Here is a 14,382-nt window from a genome sequence, read left to right as displayed (position 1 = left end):
CACCGTTATCGACTTACCAACCCACCAACGTACACACCCAAAGTCCTTCGCGAAAAGACTTCAAATTCGAGCGCGAGTCCACAAGAACACATTAACGCCTCCACAGAAACTGTATCGATGGCATCCATGTGCCCGGCTTTGGTCAGCTTCCGCAATTATGTTCAGTGGACGTTGTCGCCGACACATCCTTTCCTCTTCATTTATACGAAAATACTTAGCCTACGTTCCCGACCGGTACTTTGGGAAGCGGCTTGCTGTCAATCCAAGTTACCTCGACATCGTATCGCATGCGCACTCTTCTGGGTTACTGGAACACATTCCAAATGGACGAATGTAAGCTCCTAGACAGCGCCCACTGTTCGTCGTTTAGCAGCTAGCGACTATTTCATACGTGGCGAAGGCTGCTGAGATCAGCACAGCAACGAGCTCAGAGCCTCGACTTTCCATCTTTACGCTGCTGGAGGCGGCAACGGCAACCGCGAACCTACACACGGCTCTGACGGCATTGTCCAACCTCACGCTATGCTCTACCCGCAGTGACTAGTATAGAGCCGCTCTACTGGTTTGCCATGTCGCCGGTCATGCCAGTTAGAATAACGGTATGTTCCTGCCACGCCCCTAGCGTATGCAGCTACTGACGGCCTAGAAACTGTGGTAGCGCGGGTTGCCAAGAGGACGCTGTAAAGCTATGCGCAGTGCGAACTTCGCCTCCGAGGAAACAACGTAATGTTAGCCAGTTATGGCAGTCAACAGCAGTATAGTATAGGCAAAGTTGCCGATGCTACACTATCTGTTGTTGATGAAATTCATGAACAAAACGTAGGTATCAGACTCACTGATAGACTGCTCAGTCTTTCGTTTGAGCCGACACGATCCGTTGCTCTCAAGCTTCAACCAGTGGACCATGTATCACGCTTGTTGTACAAGACGCTTTCTCGGCAAGATGCTAGTCGACAGCCTATCACGAGTGGGTTCAGCCATTCTTGGCCTGCGTAGCTTTACCAAGATGATACCAGACAGATCCTACTTCAGGAAGCTCCATGCATTGACAGCCAAACAATTCGATGGCCACTCCGGTCTTTCCGTTGAAGCACCATCAACAAATTCTAATTCTGATGCTAAGCTACGCATTGATGCTCCGACGTCAATGAGATACCAGATTCAATGTTGGGAGGCTCTGCGTTCCTGGACAAGCCATTTGACAGCGAGGTCCAGACACACTACGTGATTTGAAGCTTGGAACAAGCCATGACATACTGACTTCAAAAGCATAAGTATTTGCGTGTTTGCGTCATACAGGGGTAACAGCTACCAGAAAGAAGTTCGCCGCCGACTGACGATGTTTGCCGTACAGCCGGACTAACAACGTTTCATGCGGCCTAAGCCTACGTTCTCCAGTTTTTCCTCCGCAAAGTCGGCGCGTTCTGGAGCAAACGACAAGCTCTCCGGATGATCGGCCGTGATCGCTCGGTTGTTCGGGTGGATCCACATTCGCCGTGCCAAGCACCAATGACGTCGGCCTGCGCTGTCTCCATGTCCATCGCGTGGCTCCGCGAAACCTTCATATGCTTCAATCGCTTGGCGGCATCCAGAAACACTGTGCCTGGCCTCCAGGTTCGACCAGAACGACATGCAAATGATAAGTGTCATGTCACTTCGCATTCGGCCCTTTCCATTGGGGCGCTATCATAACGTCTAGCAAACAGCAAAGCCAATGCCAGAGGTCGACGGTGCATGCCATCTCATCAAGTGCATGAGCGAACCCGGGTACGACGGCTCTGGTAACACCATGGTACCTGATTCCTCTGCAGAAGCCAGGTCGGAGACCGTCCGATGGGCGATGGAAGGAGGAGTACATTTGGTATAAGAGTCGCCATGCTCGACATGTTGAAAGCCCATCATCACAACAATCAGCCTTCTCATCATCTCCACTTGATTCAAAACCACTACACTCACTCTCAAAAAGTCGAACTTCGATCAATCAATCAATCAATATGCTCTTCTCAAAGCTCACCATCATCTCCGCTCTTGCGACCTTCGCTGCTGCTCAGGACACTGACTTCGACTTCGACAACATCCCCGCGGAGTGCACTGATGTCTGCGCACAAGTCGGTTCCATCACTAACGGTTGCAAGAATGACAGCAGTAAGTACCGCACCTAATAACGAACAACAAGAATCTAACGAAGCGATAGATGATGACTCATCCGCCGTCCTCCAGTGCATCTGCACAGCCAACAACGCAAACACATTGATCCCACAGTGCGAGTCCTGCGTCAGGCAGTACAACGGCAACGACAACGACGATGGCAGCGACCAGTACCGTCTCCTCACCGACTGCGCATACCAGACCACCACCGTAGTTGGAGGAGGCGCTGGCGCAGTCCAAACAACGGCCGTCGACACCAACACTGTCACTGACACCAACACCGTCTCCGTCACCTCCGTCATCCAGACCACTTCCGTAGCCGTCATTGTCACCACCGGTAGCGACGGCCTCGTTGCCACCACCACCGAGACAGATACCAACACCGTCCCTGCCGAGACCAGCAACCCTGCTGCCATGAAGACTGCCGGTGCCGCTATGGGTATTGGTGCTCTTGGACTCGCTCTTGGTATGTTGTAAATCGACATCATGGTTTACTGCGAGATGGATATTTATGTAGTTAATGACGGGAAGAGGAGTTTGGAAGCTCATCATCACCCTTGGAGCTTGGGAAAAGTCCAACGATTGGGCATGTAATGACTGTATATATAATGCTATATGTCTTACCTTACATTACCTATCGCATGAGATGCTGGACGTGATGAGGAGCATGACGGCGACATGAGATGACTTCCGAAATGGTTCATTGGGTGTGGCTCACATGGGCTGTTTCATCCTGGACTTCGCGGCTACATACACTTATCAATACCCAGATGTACTCTGCATGCTTATGATAGGAGGTTCTCCACTGGAAACGGGCTATCAAAGGTCGACTTGTCAATAGGGTATGGGAATACATCGTCTTTTGTACCCTTCAATGCCATCATGCCAGATACTTCGTATGCGGCAAACATCCACAAGCTGGTACCACCGCTCTTGAGAACCAGGACCGTAGTCGGCAGACCTACGCCTCTGTATCCATAAGCATCGACGAGCGCATCTTCACGTCTTCAAATCCGCGTCCAGAATCAGTAAGCCTGGCTTTCTTACCAGCGAGGTGATGAGCTTGGATGAATTCCGGGAGATCAGCCAAAGCCAAGTCGCGGTATTGTACGGCGCCTTGGGAAGAAGTTCACTGAACGCCATGCGACGTGTCTTGAACCACGTCTTGTTATGAAGGACGGCGTAGGTACCAAGAGCAGTAAGGGCGTTGTTGACGGCAGTATCGTTACAGATAGGGGCCTTGCAACTGTAATCCTAGAGTGCGTAGACTGGAGAAGCTAGGGTGTCGCGTATTGGCAACTTGCGAAATACGAATGAGTGTTTTATCTCTTAATGAGATCCTAAGGACGATTAGTTAAGACTATTGACACGATTTCAACCCAAATATATATTACCATGTATTCCAAAGTATCCTATCAGTAACGGCTTGGCTCGGACAATGTTGCATGGCAAGGATGGCTGTGTTGAGTTTGCTACTCTGCGATCGTGGGTTTTCTTGTTCTTTTTTTTGGCTGCCGTAAGTTCGATTTCTCGATTTCGGGCAGGCCTCTCCTTTTTGCACGCTTTCTCGTTAGCATAGAACTCAGTGAAAGGACATTGCTCGAACTCTCTGTTAGGTAATTGCTTAGCGCCACATTGGTCGTTTCCCGACCGCAATTGTTTGCTCACTTGTTTTCCTTCACCTTCTTACTCCCATGAAGCTCTTTTTGGTATCGAAACGTCTCTAACCAAGCACGATGTCATGTGGCGCGACCCCAAAGCCTCCAGCTCCGGAATGGATGTCCCTCGAGAACCTCCTGCGGATTGCCACCAAGAACGACCATCTGGAGGTACCGACAGAAGAATCTAAGCGCGCCGAGTACGTCAATTCCGCCCCTCTGAGTACTTCCACTGACTCGACAGACATGCGAACAAGGTCCTGCAGTCCAAGCTTGGTTGCGATATCCTCCTCAATTCACACGGACTCATATTTCCGATACATTCGGCCTGGGCGCTCGGTGGTCCAAATGCAGACTGGATGTTGAAATGTCTTTTCCAGGGCGTACGTGTGCCTAAAGCCCAATCTCGTCGTAATTCAGTCTGCTTACACTGATGGCTTAGACCCCAGAGCATCCGTGCGAGATACCTTTCCCCGGATTTTCTCCAATCGTCGTGGACCGTTTCGTCAACTTCCTCTATCTCCACGAATATCAGCGCCATATCGAGACGGAAGTGTCGGATATCGCGCACGCAGAGAACAGGCCTGGTTCACCCTATATCGACCTCACCCGCGATATGAAGTCGGTGCGATTCGACCTGGAGATGGTAAGGTTCGCGGAGTTCCTGGAATACCCGGCCTGGATCGACGCCGCGCACGTCAGGTTGGTAGAACAGCTCCTGTCCAAAGGTGACTTTCCGCCAACGGCCATGAAGGACTTTGTAGAGTGGATGTATGGTGCTGGCAAGATCTGTGAGGACAAAAAGGGCTCGCTTAAACAACTAATTGTAGCGGCTATCTTCGTGCACGGGAGCAAGTCCTGGGAAAAGGATCAGCGTGACGAGTTTGTCGGCCTCGTTCAACACCAGGAAAGCTTTGTTAAGGATATGGCAGCAGCGACGCTAGCGCTAGAGCAGGCAGGAAAGTCTTCTTGAGAAGGAGACTTGGCGCTAGAAAGTAGCCGACTAGCCGACTATCAAGCATGATGCTGATTACAAAGGGGTGAAGACGTTCAGAGCCGTCACTCAAAGTGCAGAAGAAGCCCACGTCTGAGGTTCAACAGTCAGGTAGAAGGAGAAGGCAGCTTATTGAAGCGGACAAAGGCGATAAAGTAGCCCAAGTGAAAAGTAAAAAGCACACTTAGCAGTTATGTGTCGTTTAAAGCGTCGTCATGCGTGCTGTGAGTGTCATGTCTCTGGTAAAGAAGTGACAGGAGGCAGGAGCTGAGGACGTTTGCCATCAGCGCCCCACCACGCTAGTCACCAATTGCGCATGCGTCCATTAGGAATAACCCGTGGACATTGGAATGCTGAGAATGCAAAAAAGACATCTTGGTTGTTTTAGTCTACTCTACAAGTCTAATCGTTGAATCGGGTATATCACAAACGGCAACACTCCTCATCTACCCTATCTTCTCAACCATCAACGAACCCTCTACACCACCCTCTAACGCAATCAACCCACACGACTCAATCTGCTTCTTCCACTTGGTCGACTCATATCGCGCCGTAATAACCGTCAGCCTCAAAACCGACTCTCCCTCACCAGAGCTCTCGCCAGCTGGTAGCGGAACTGGAGTAAACGTCCAGCGACCGAACGACCAGTTCAGAATATATCTTGCTCGACCCTCCGGCACCTTCTGATGCGCATCCGCATCAGCGTCCGATGATTTCGGTGGTGTGGAAGAATACAAGATGCCTTTTATCCGGTATACCTCGTCTTTTGTTGGGTCTTCGAGGAGCTTGGCGAGTTTCGCGGTGTCGACACTGCTGTTTCCATCCTGGCTTTTCAGTGTGACTGTCAGGACCTCGACTTCGCTGGAATGATCATGGTCGTGTTCATGTGCGTGCGCGCTTCCGTTCTCCTCTGTAACACCTGCCAGCCTCGCATCCAGTCCAAACACAATATCCTTATCCACCCACCCTTTCCTGCTCTTCGTCCTGGGTATTTGCGGTTCCACCTCCAGCGCCAGCACTGCGTCCTCAACATCTTCTAATCTCCTCTCGCTAACAAGCTCGTGCTTGTTGAGAACAATGAGATCCGTGTAGCGTGCCTGCATTTTCGCCGTGTAGCTTGTGTCTTCGTAGCCCTTCCAATTCTCCACGTCAATCACACTCATGACACCGTCTAGAACGTATTTGCCCGTTTCTCTGCTCAGTCGGTTTACTTCCATGGCGAGGGTTGCGGGGAAGGCAGAGCCGGAGGTCTCGATCACGATGCGGTCGGGGTTCACGTCGTTGGCGAGCGTTTCGAGGGCGTCGGAGAGCTGCCCGACGAGGTTGCAGCATATGCATCCATTGAGCAGCTCTTGCACGCCTGATATAGCGGCTGAGGAGGCCAGCGCTGTGTCGACTTTGATGTCGCCATATTCGTTCTTCAAGAGCGCGAGTTTGTAGGTTTTGGGTAGTTGGGGAATTAGGTTCAGGATGAGCGCTGCGAGGCTGTTAGTAGGATTCAAACTTTGTTGAATGTGATTCACACGTTCCTGACACCTTGAACACGCGCAATGTGCTGGTACCGTGCTACTAGGTGCTGAAGAAAGCAGCTGAAAATTACTACGTACTTGTTTTTCCCGAGCCCAAGAAGCCCGTGATAATCGTGATAGGTATCATGACAATGACGACAACAGCACAGACGCGTCGATCCGAACAAACCCCCTCAAAGAAGCAATTCAAATTTCCAAGGTCACAGTCGCAAGGTTGCCCGCAAGGTCGCTCGCACGTGCAAGACGCGATAGCGGAGCTTGGCCTCGCAAAGGGACTAGTTTCAGGTTCCGCGATGGCGGGGTGTCTGATGACGTCGGCGCGCATTTGGGCGGGGCAGTGCCGACCAAGAACCAGCATCGCATCAGGTACGTCGCCCGTAGCCTCCTTGCACGCTGCGACGCGCACCTATCAAACCCACCTAGCTCCAATACCAAGGCTCCTGTCACCAGGGACTAGATCTTGATTGACCCCATTGACCCATCGGTGCTCCCGTTTCCAAGATCAACCATCCCTGCCTTGCAATCAGCTGCTTAAATAGCTCTCTCTCTCTCCTCAACTGCACTCGGCTTATCACTCATCACAACCTCACACGACTACTTTTGCCTTTACTGCTTTGACTCTTTACTTACCTGACCTACCTTCAATTACAACAAACAAACATCATGGATTTCGTCAACAAGCTCGCTGGCGGCGGTAACAACCAAGGCCAGTCCGTCAACGAGCAGGTCGTCCAAGGCCAGGGCTCTGAGCAGAAGTCCTCCGGCTCCGGTGGCTTCCTCGGTGGCATCGGTGACAAGCTCAACTCCGCTGCTGGCGGCGGCAAGGAGAGCGAGAAGAACGAGGACTACCTCGACAAGGGTATGTCGTCCTCCATCCCTACCCACATCTACCACACCATGCTGTAACTGTTTGACACGTGCTAACTATTTATACTAGGTGTCGACTTCGTCCAAGAGAAGTTCATGGGCCAGGGTGCTCAGGACAACGAGTCCGCCGTCGAGCAAGCCAAGGACGAACAGATCAGCGACTTCATCCGTGGCCAGTACAAGTCTACCACTGGCTCCGATATGCCCATCAAGGACAAGGAGACTCGTCTCGGTTAAGCTGCTGAGCTGGGACAAGGCGTGATGGTGGGTATACCATGAGCCAGGAGGACAGGAGATCCGCTGGCCATTGACTACGATCACAATGATACGGATATGATAGTTATGAGATGAAACAATGACAACACAACCCAAGCAAGAAAGTGATATGGTCTTGTCGACGGTGATGTGATTCGTTTGCGCGATTTAACCATTTCGGCAAGACCCCAATTGACGACGCGTTGTTGATACACGCAAATATACTGCCCGTATGCACCATCATCAAACGCCTGATGCTTCCACCTTTTCCCATGAACGGTGACCCGTCGCATCTCCATACAATACAACACATCAATATCTTACAGCTGCTCGATACCCTCAACAAGTCGGTCAAGGCTTGCTTCTGATCCCTCACTCAACAAACCCTTCATCATGCGCGACCTGCTTAATGTTAGCACTCATTCTCAGCATCTTCCGCCTTGGGTACGACTTACAAGTTCCCCAGTTTACAAGCCCCCATGCTCTCCTCAAGCTCCGCGCTCTTTATCTCTGCCACATCAATGACCTTCTCCGGTACCCTCGCCAACCGCGCGACGTTCAGCCCGTAAGACCGGTGGCTAATACCCTCCGTAGCTTCGTACAAGAATACCACTTCTTTCCCGCCATTCTGCTCTTCAAAGCGCATGTGGACGTTCTTCAGCTCACCGTTGGGGAAGCGGCCTGACAGTTTGGCCAGATGCTGGTAATGTGTGATGAACAGCGTGAGTGACTGTAAGTCGCGGATAACATAGTCGAGCACTGCTTCTGCGATGGCGACACCGTCAAAGGTTGACGTGCCGCGACCGAGCTCATCGAGGATAATGAGGGAGCGCGGCGTTGCGGATTTGAGGATGTCGGAGGTTTCGTTGAGCTCGACCATGAAGGTTGATTCGCCTTTGAGCATGTTGTCGAATGCGCCCATGCGGGTGAAGACCGCGTCTAGCATGCCGAGTCGCGCTTCCGTTGCGGGCACGTAGGAGCCGATTTGGCCCATGATGGCGATGAGAGCTGCAGATCGCACATAAGAGGATTTTCCGCCCATGTTGGGGCCTGTAATCAGTAGAGCACGGGTAGAATCGTGCGAAAGGGTGAGGTCGTTGGGAACGTAGTTTTCGAGGAGCAGCTGCTCGACCATGGGATGCCGACCACCAGTGATGTTGAGCTCGATGTCGTCTGTGAAGGTCGGCTTGACGTAACCTGGCTGGTTTGCCAAGATAGCCAGGGAGAGGAGGGCGTCGAGTGTGGCTAGAGAAGCTACACAGTCTCGCAGTTGTTGATACTTGGAAGAGATCTCTTCTAACAAGCCCATGTAAGCTTTGTCGCATGCCGCCGCCAGCGACTCCTTGTACTGATCTCGCTCTTGTAGCATGCGCTTAACTTCTGGCGTGTGGAAACGCAGTGTAGTCTTGGTAGCTGAGATCTGCTGCCACGAAGCAGGCACTTTTTTCTCTTCTGGTGCCTTCCTCTTGACCTCGATCAGATACTCAATGCCAGCTACAGTGACGAAGTCTACTTTGCTCTTCCCCAGCTTGGCAGCTGCATCTTTTCGGTGCGTGTTGAGGTCGTCTTCAACAGAAGCAATGCTCAATTTCAGATCGTTGATATCTTCGGCCTCATGTTCTTCACGGAAGAACGAGTACTTGTCGTCATCTTTTGCGGCTTTGGCGTTGATCCTCTCCAGAAAGCTGTTCAAGTCATCGTAGATCTTCGGAACATTCGAAACAGCTTCACTCAATAACGACGAGGAGAAACCACTCTTTTCGGGTGTCTTCGCCGACAAGTATTGGCTCGAAATCTCCTGCAGACTTTGCAAAGCTGCCAACAGTTCTGGCCTTGTACACTTCTTGTAGTAGATGCGGATGAGCACCTTTTCGAGATCTGTCCTGATCTTTCCGAGCACGAACTTGAGCTTATCAACGGGGATCGTGTTCTCGCCCTCCTTGAGCTCTTCCACCGCTGCTATGCGCTCTTCCAATCTCTCCTTGTCTATGAGGGGTCGGCCAACCCACTTTCTCAGCAACCGTTGCCCAAAACGGGTCTTTGTTCTGTTCATGGTCCAGAACAAGCTGCCCTTCGAAGTGTAGTCCGTTTGGTTCTGGTAGATTTCCAAACTAGAGAGTGTGTTTCCGTTCAGCAGCATGTAAGACCTGGCACTGAAAGGCTGGAAGTACTTTGTGAGATCGAAGACGTGTTCCAGGCCGTACTCGCTGAGATATGTGATCATCGCTGAGAGGCAGATGGTTACATGCTCCGACAACTGATGTACCTTGTCCAGAATGGCGCCTTGCTTTTCTGAGTCTGCTTCCTGGCTGGATTTCATCTTGCCCGCGTAGAAGTTCGATATGTGGCTGTACGCTTGCGCGGCCATTGTCTTCGGCTTTTCTACTCTCTCCACCCGCGATCTGTCTCCGAAGACGTTGGTCTTACTAGCTGACAGATGTTGTATCAGCTTGTCTGTAGCCTTGGACAGGTCGCCGACTACGAGAAACTCTGCCGGCGCGATGTGAAGCAGTCGTGTCTCGATCTCGCTACGCATGAAACCATCTTCGAAGTCATCGTAGATGATGTCGCCAGTCGCAGGCTGGACGGCTACCAGCCCAACTTGCACTTTCTCGTCAGTACCCCAGCCTTTTGCATTGCTCTCGGTGATGCAAAGCAGATATCCGGTCGACTGTACGCTTGCGCCCGAGCCCTCGGTAGGCGCCTCCAAGCCCTCAACATCGTCCACGTATGTGCCTTTGGTGTAGAGATTGGTGAGCTTCCTCACGAATGGAGCGTTCCTGTTGGTACCGGCCGCTTTGAGCGCGGCTGTCTCCAGTTGCCTCACCACTCCGACTTTGTGGTTTGCTTGTACGAGACGTTTGACGTGGACTTGCAGCCGATGCGTAGGGAAGCTGGCGGACGCGAATCGGTCGAGGTGGGCTTCGGAAGGGTGCTCGTCGTATCTGAACTTTCCTAAATATTAGTATGCGAAGTTAGCTATGTCTCACATTCAATTCGCTCGTGTGTTCTTACCTGGTATGCAGACGATGCCCAGCTCTTTCGATGCCGTTCTTGCATCCTCGCCAAAGAACTTGTACTTGTACCCAACCTCCATAACGATGACGGTATCCAGATGCTTTCGCTTTATGTCCAGGTATTGTATTTCCATCGGCGTCAGCTTGTTTGCCTTCTTCGTCGCAGCGCCCTTCTTTCCCTTGGCGGGCTTCTGGGGTGGCTCATCCTCTTCCTCCTCGTCGCCCTCGCCTTCCTCGCCATTGGCAGTGGGGTTGTCCTCAGATATGATCTTGTTGCGCCTCCTCAGTTCGGCAAAGCTGTCTGGTCGACCGAGCTTCTTGACAAACTTCTCGTGTAGCCTCTCCTTCTGCTTCTGCGAAGCTGCATCATCCACGTCTTCTGCAGGGTGCTCTTCCCGTGGAGCAGGTGACGAAGAGAATAGAAACTTGGACGTCCTGTCGCCGGTTCTCGCGGGCTTTGGTGCAGGCGTCTGTCGGGGCGAGTCGCCTTTTTCGAATCTAACGCGCTTTGAGGGGGAGGAGCGACCGGAGTCGTGAGCTCCGTCATCTTCGTCTATGGCGCGCTTGCGCACAGGAATTGACTGCGATACTGGAAGATCATCTTCGTCGTCGTCTTCCTCTTGGGGTGCGTCATTGGCTACGGGCGGAGAAGGCGCCTTAGGAGCAGGTTTGGCTGCGGGTTTGGGCGTTTGCGACGGTTTCTTCGCGAAGAAACTGGAGATGGTCTGCTGGGTGCCCTTTTGCGACGACTTGGGCTGCGACGACGATTGGGTACTTTTTGGCGCCATTGGGTGATTCGTGGGGTCGCGACGGATGGCGGGTGTACGTGTGGAGAAAGCTAGAGACGCGTGAGACAGGCGACGCGCACCGCTTCAGATTACATCACGGTGTCACGTTTTCTGGGGTTCGTCCGCATGCTTGGCTGCTACATTATCCAGGGATACAGCTCTAAAACTTAGCCTTGGTTTTTTAACTTACAATTTTGAACTATGAAGTCCAACGGCAGCTACTATCATAATCATGGTTGATTCGCAAAGGCACTGGCTAGGTGGAGATCCAGCCCTGAAGCTTGACCGAACGACATGCTGTCAACAAAGCTTAACGGCTGTTTGAGCCGTAATGTTCTCAGGTTATGACCACACATACGACGATGCATCGTTCCCCAGCATTTCTCTTTGCTCATACAAACACCCCAGCACGCGACCACCGTTATCACCCCCGCCTATCTCCGACCAACAACGGCCCGGCTCCGTTATCTCACGTACTTCGATAGGCCAAACTACGCAAAACCACAAGTATATGATTACCTGAACATGTCCACGCTCGGCCCGCAATGGTGCATTGCGACAGCTTCGCACGCAATCCCAGCCTCGTGCGTTTGCAGCTTCCTAATCCGTCCCAGCCGCGTAACGTTACCAGTTATTGCCGTGGCTATCACCAGGGCGAGGAAGGCAGGGCGCAAACACGGGATCCACCAAGCCGACTTCGGCTAGTATATAATCTGCACGATGAGCACTTGGAATGCGGCGCGTTGGCTTGGTGAGCTTGTTCTTCCTTCCTCTTTTCGTCAGTACTGTGCTGCTGCGAGTATGGCACGCGGTTCGCTGGTCAAGTGCTTCACCGGCCTTTTGACGCTGCAGAGTGTCTTGGGTACTCCGGTCAAGAGCGGGGAGTCATGGTCCTCCGATTACCCTGCGCCACCCATACTGGAGGACGGCCAATTGGGCGCTGTTGCTTCGGAAAGTGATATCTGCAGTCACATCGGTATTGAGTTGCTGAAGTTGGGTGGAAATGCTGCCGATGCCATGGTAGGTACTGTGGCATGTGTAGGTGTGGTCGGCATGTACCATTCAGGTGAGTATCTTCCAAATCTTTTGACTGGATTGTATTTTGACGACTACAGGCATCGGTGGAGGAGGATTCATGCTCGTCCGCGCACCAAACGGTACATATGAATTCATTGACTTCCGCGAAACAGCCCCAGCCGCTGCATTTGAAGACATGTACAAGAACAACGAAGACGCCAGTATCAACGGCGGTCTCGCATCCGGTGTCCCTGGTGAACTCCGTGGACTTCAACATCTTCACGAGAATTACGGAGTCCTGCCATGGTCCACTGTCCTCACTCCAGCTGTCAAGGTCGCCAGAAATGGCTGGAGAGTCAACGAAGACCTAGTCAAATACATGGTCTCCGCTACCTCATCTTCCAACTTCCTCGTCGATGACCTGGAGTTTGCTCTCGATTTCGCGCCCAAAGGCCGTCTCCTCCAGCTCAACGAGACCATTACGCGGAAGCGCTATGCCGACACGCTCGAAACCATTGCCCAGAACGGTCCCGACGCATTCTACAACGGCCCCATAGCAGAAGCCACAATCCGTGCTCTGCAAGCCGCCAATGGAACAATGACGCTCTCGGACCTCTCCAACTACACAGTCGCCATCCGCAAGCCCTCCACGATAACCTACCGTGACTACAAGCTCACAGCCTGCAGCGCGCCCTCAGGCGGCGAAGTCGCCCTCGCAACACTCAAAATCATGGAAGGCTACTCCCACGTCGGCGACCCTTCAAACATCAACCTAACCACGCACCGCCTAGACGAAAGCATGCGATTCGCCTACGGCATGCGCGCCGAATTAGGCGACCCCCTCTTCCTCTCCGGCATAGACACATACCAAGAGCAAATGCTATCCGAAGCCACAGCCAAAGAAATCCGGTCCAAGATTTCCGACACCAAAACGTTCGACGTGTCGTACTACAACCCCGCTGGTCTGGAATCCCTCGAGACACCCGGAACGAGCCACATTGTTACGGCGGACAAGAGCGGCATGGCCGTTACACTGACGACGACTGTGAACCTGCTCTTTGGAAGCAAGCTCGTGGTTCCTGAAACCGGTGTCATTATGAACAACGAGATGAACGATTTCAGCATCCCGAACACAACGAACGCGTTCGGCTACATCCCCTCGCCAGCCAATTTCATCCGTCCCGGAAAACGCCCTCTATCCTCCATCTCGCCCGTCATCGTCGAGCACCTCAACTCCTCGTCCATCGCTAGTGCGTTCTACGTCGCCATTGGCGCAGCGGGGGGTAGTCGCATCATCACGGCTACAATCCAGAATCTGCTTCATATCCTCGATGGGGAGATGACGACGGCGGAGGCGCTGGCCGAACCGCGTATTCACGATCAGTTGGTGCCGGCGCAGGTCAGCTTTGAGTATGGGTTTGATAATGGGACGACGGCTTTCTTGAAGGGGTTGGGCAGTAATGTTACGTGGGTTGCGCCGGGGTCGAGTACCGCGCAGGGTTTGAGGCGCTTGACGAATGGCACTTTTGAGGCGGCGGGTGAGCCCAGGCAGAAGAATAGTGGTGGGTTTGTCGTGTAGACGGGCTATGTGGGTGCGGGTGGTGTTATGGCTGTACGGTACCTATGCGTCATGAATAATCTCAAGTACTGATGAAACTCCTCTACATGGACGTTCACTGTGCATGATCTGATGATGCTGATGATCTTTACTTTATATTTTGTAATCTTTTGTACAAATACATCAGCTCGACACGAGCGGCTATCGACCAGACGTTACCCAAGCTAACACAAGATCTCCTACGAGCACGTCCTCTCATAACATCGATATCGCATGTAATGAAGAAATAACGCCAGAAATTTTACTGTGTAGACAACAGAATTAGAGGAAAGTGGGCAGAATGGTTTACCTGAGAATAAGACAGACAGCGCGGGTCTACCCATGGCTTGGAGTCTGCCCATCAGAAGGCGGTTGGTTCGGATATCGCAATCGCATCAAGGCTTTTTGCCTCGACGCAACGTACGGAAAGCTGACCATACATTACTTGGGGCGCAGGATTCGAATATGGAAAGCTCGGGTGAATGGGGATGGTCACACCTCGTCTGGGCCGT

The 14,382-nt window shown here is 52.3% G+C and overlaps 6 protein-coding genes across 6 annotated transcripts; 4 read left to right on the top strand and 2 right to left on the bottom strand.

The window, feature by feature from the left end:
* Positions 1 to 1,994: 1,994 nt before the first annotated feature.
* Positions 1,995 to 2,625, top strand: J4E90_002805 (uncharacterized protein; the record flags this gene model as incomplete). The annotated part of the gene is made up of 2 exons (XM_051432381.1): positions 1,995 to 2,145; positions 2,195 to 2,625. 2 exons carry the CDS (start codon positions 1,995 to 1,997, stop codon positions 2,623 to 2,625), a joined length of 582 nt encoding a protein of 193 aa, XP_051293803.1.
* A 1,259-nt stretch (positions 2,626 to 3,884) lies between these two features.
* J4E90_002804 (uncharacterized protein) lies at positions 3,885 to 4,779 on the top strand (the record flags this gene model as incomplete). The annotated part of the gene is made up of 2 exons (XM_051432380.1): positions 3,885 to 4,029; positions 4,256 to 4,779. The coding sequence occupies 2 exons, from the start codon at positions 3,885 to 3,887 to the stop codon at positions 4,777 to 4,779; spliced, it is 669 nt and encodes a 222-aa protein (XP_051293802.1).
* Positions 4,780 to 5,246: 467 nt separating this feature from the next.
* On the bottom strand, positions 5,247 to 6,456 carry J4E90_002803 (uncharacterized protein; the record flags this gene model as incomplete). The annotated part of the gene is made up of 2 exons (XM_051432379.1): positions 5,247 to 6,277; positions 6,408 to 6,456. 2 exons carry the CDS (start codon positions 6,454 to 6,456, stop codon positions 5,247 to 5,249), a joined length of 1,080 nt encoding a protein of 359 aa, XP_051293801.1.
* A 536-nt stretch (positions 6,457 to 6,992) lies between these two features.
* Positions 6,993 to 7,433, top strand: J4E90_002802 (uncharacterized protein; the record flags this gene model as incomplete). Its single annotated transcript, XM_051432378.1, has 2 exons — positions 6,993 to 7,188; positions 7,267 to 7,433. The coding sequence occupies 2 exons, from the start codon at positions 6,993 to 6,995 to the stop codon at positions 7,431 to 7,433; spliced, it is 363 nt and encodes a 120-aa protein (XP_051293800.1).
* A 338-nt stretch (positions 7,434 to 7,771) lies between these two features.
* On the bottom strand, positions 7,772 to 11,256 carry MSH3 (Mismatch repair protein msh3; the record flags this gene model as incomplete). Its single annotated transcript, XM_051432377.1, has 3 exons — positions 7,772 to 7,853; positions 7,907 to 10,406; positions 10,467 to 11,256. The coding sequence occupies 3 exons, from the start codon at positions 11,254 to 11,256 to the stop codon at positions 7,772 to 7,774; spliced, it is 3,372 nt and encodes a 1,123-aa protein (XP_051293799.1).
* An 801-nt stretch (positions 11,257 to 12,057) lies between these two features.
* Positions 12,058 to 13,852, top strand: J4E90_002800 (uncharacterized protein; the record flags this gene model as incomplete). The annotated part of the gene is made up of 2 exons (XM_051432376.1): positions 12,058 to 12,322; positions 12,372 to 13,852. The coding sequence occupies 2 exons, from the start codon at positions 12,058 to 12,060 to the stop codon at positions 13,850 to 13,852; spliced, it is 1,746 nt and encodes a 581-aa protein (XP_051293798.1).
* Positions 13,853 to 14,382: the final 530 nt, after the last annotated feature.

The sequence above is a fragment of the Alternaria incomplexa genome (assembly GCF_024043165.1).
Source record: "Alternaria incomplexa strain BMP 0042 chromosome Unknown scaffold_3, whole genome shotgun sequence".
NCBI classification, from domain to species: Eukaryota; Fungi; Ascomycota; class Dothideomycetes; order Pleosporales; family Pleosporaceae; genus Alternaria; species Alternaria incomplexa.
The sequence above is the reverse complement of the archived record's forward strand: the minus strand, read 5'-3'. Positions and strand labels throughout refer to the sequence as shown.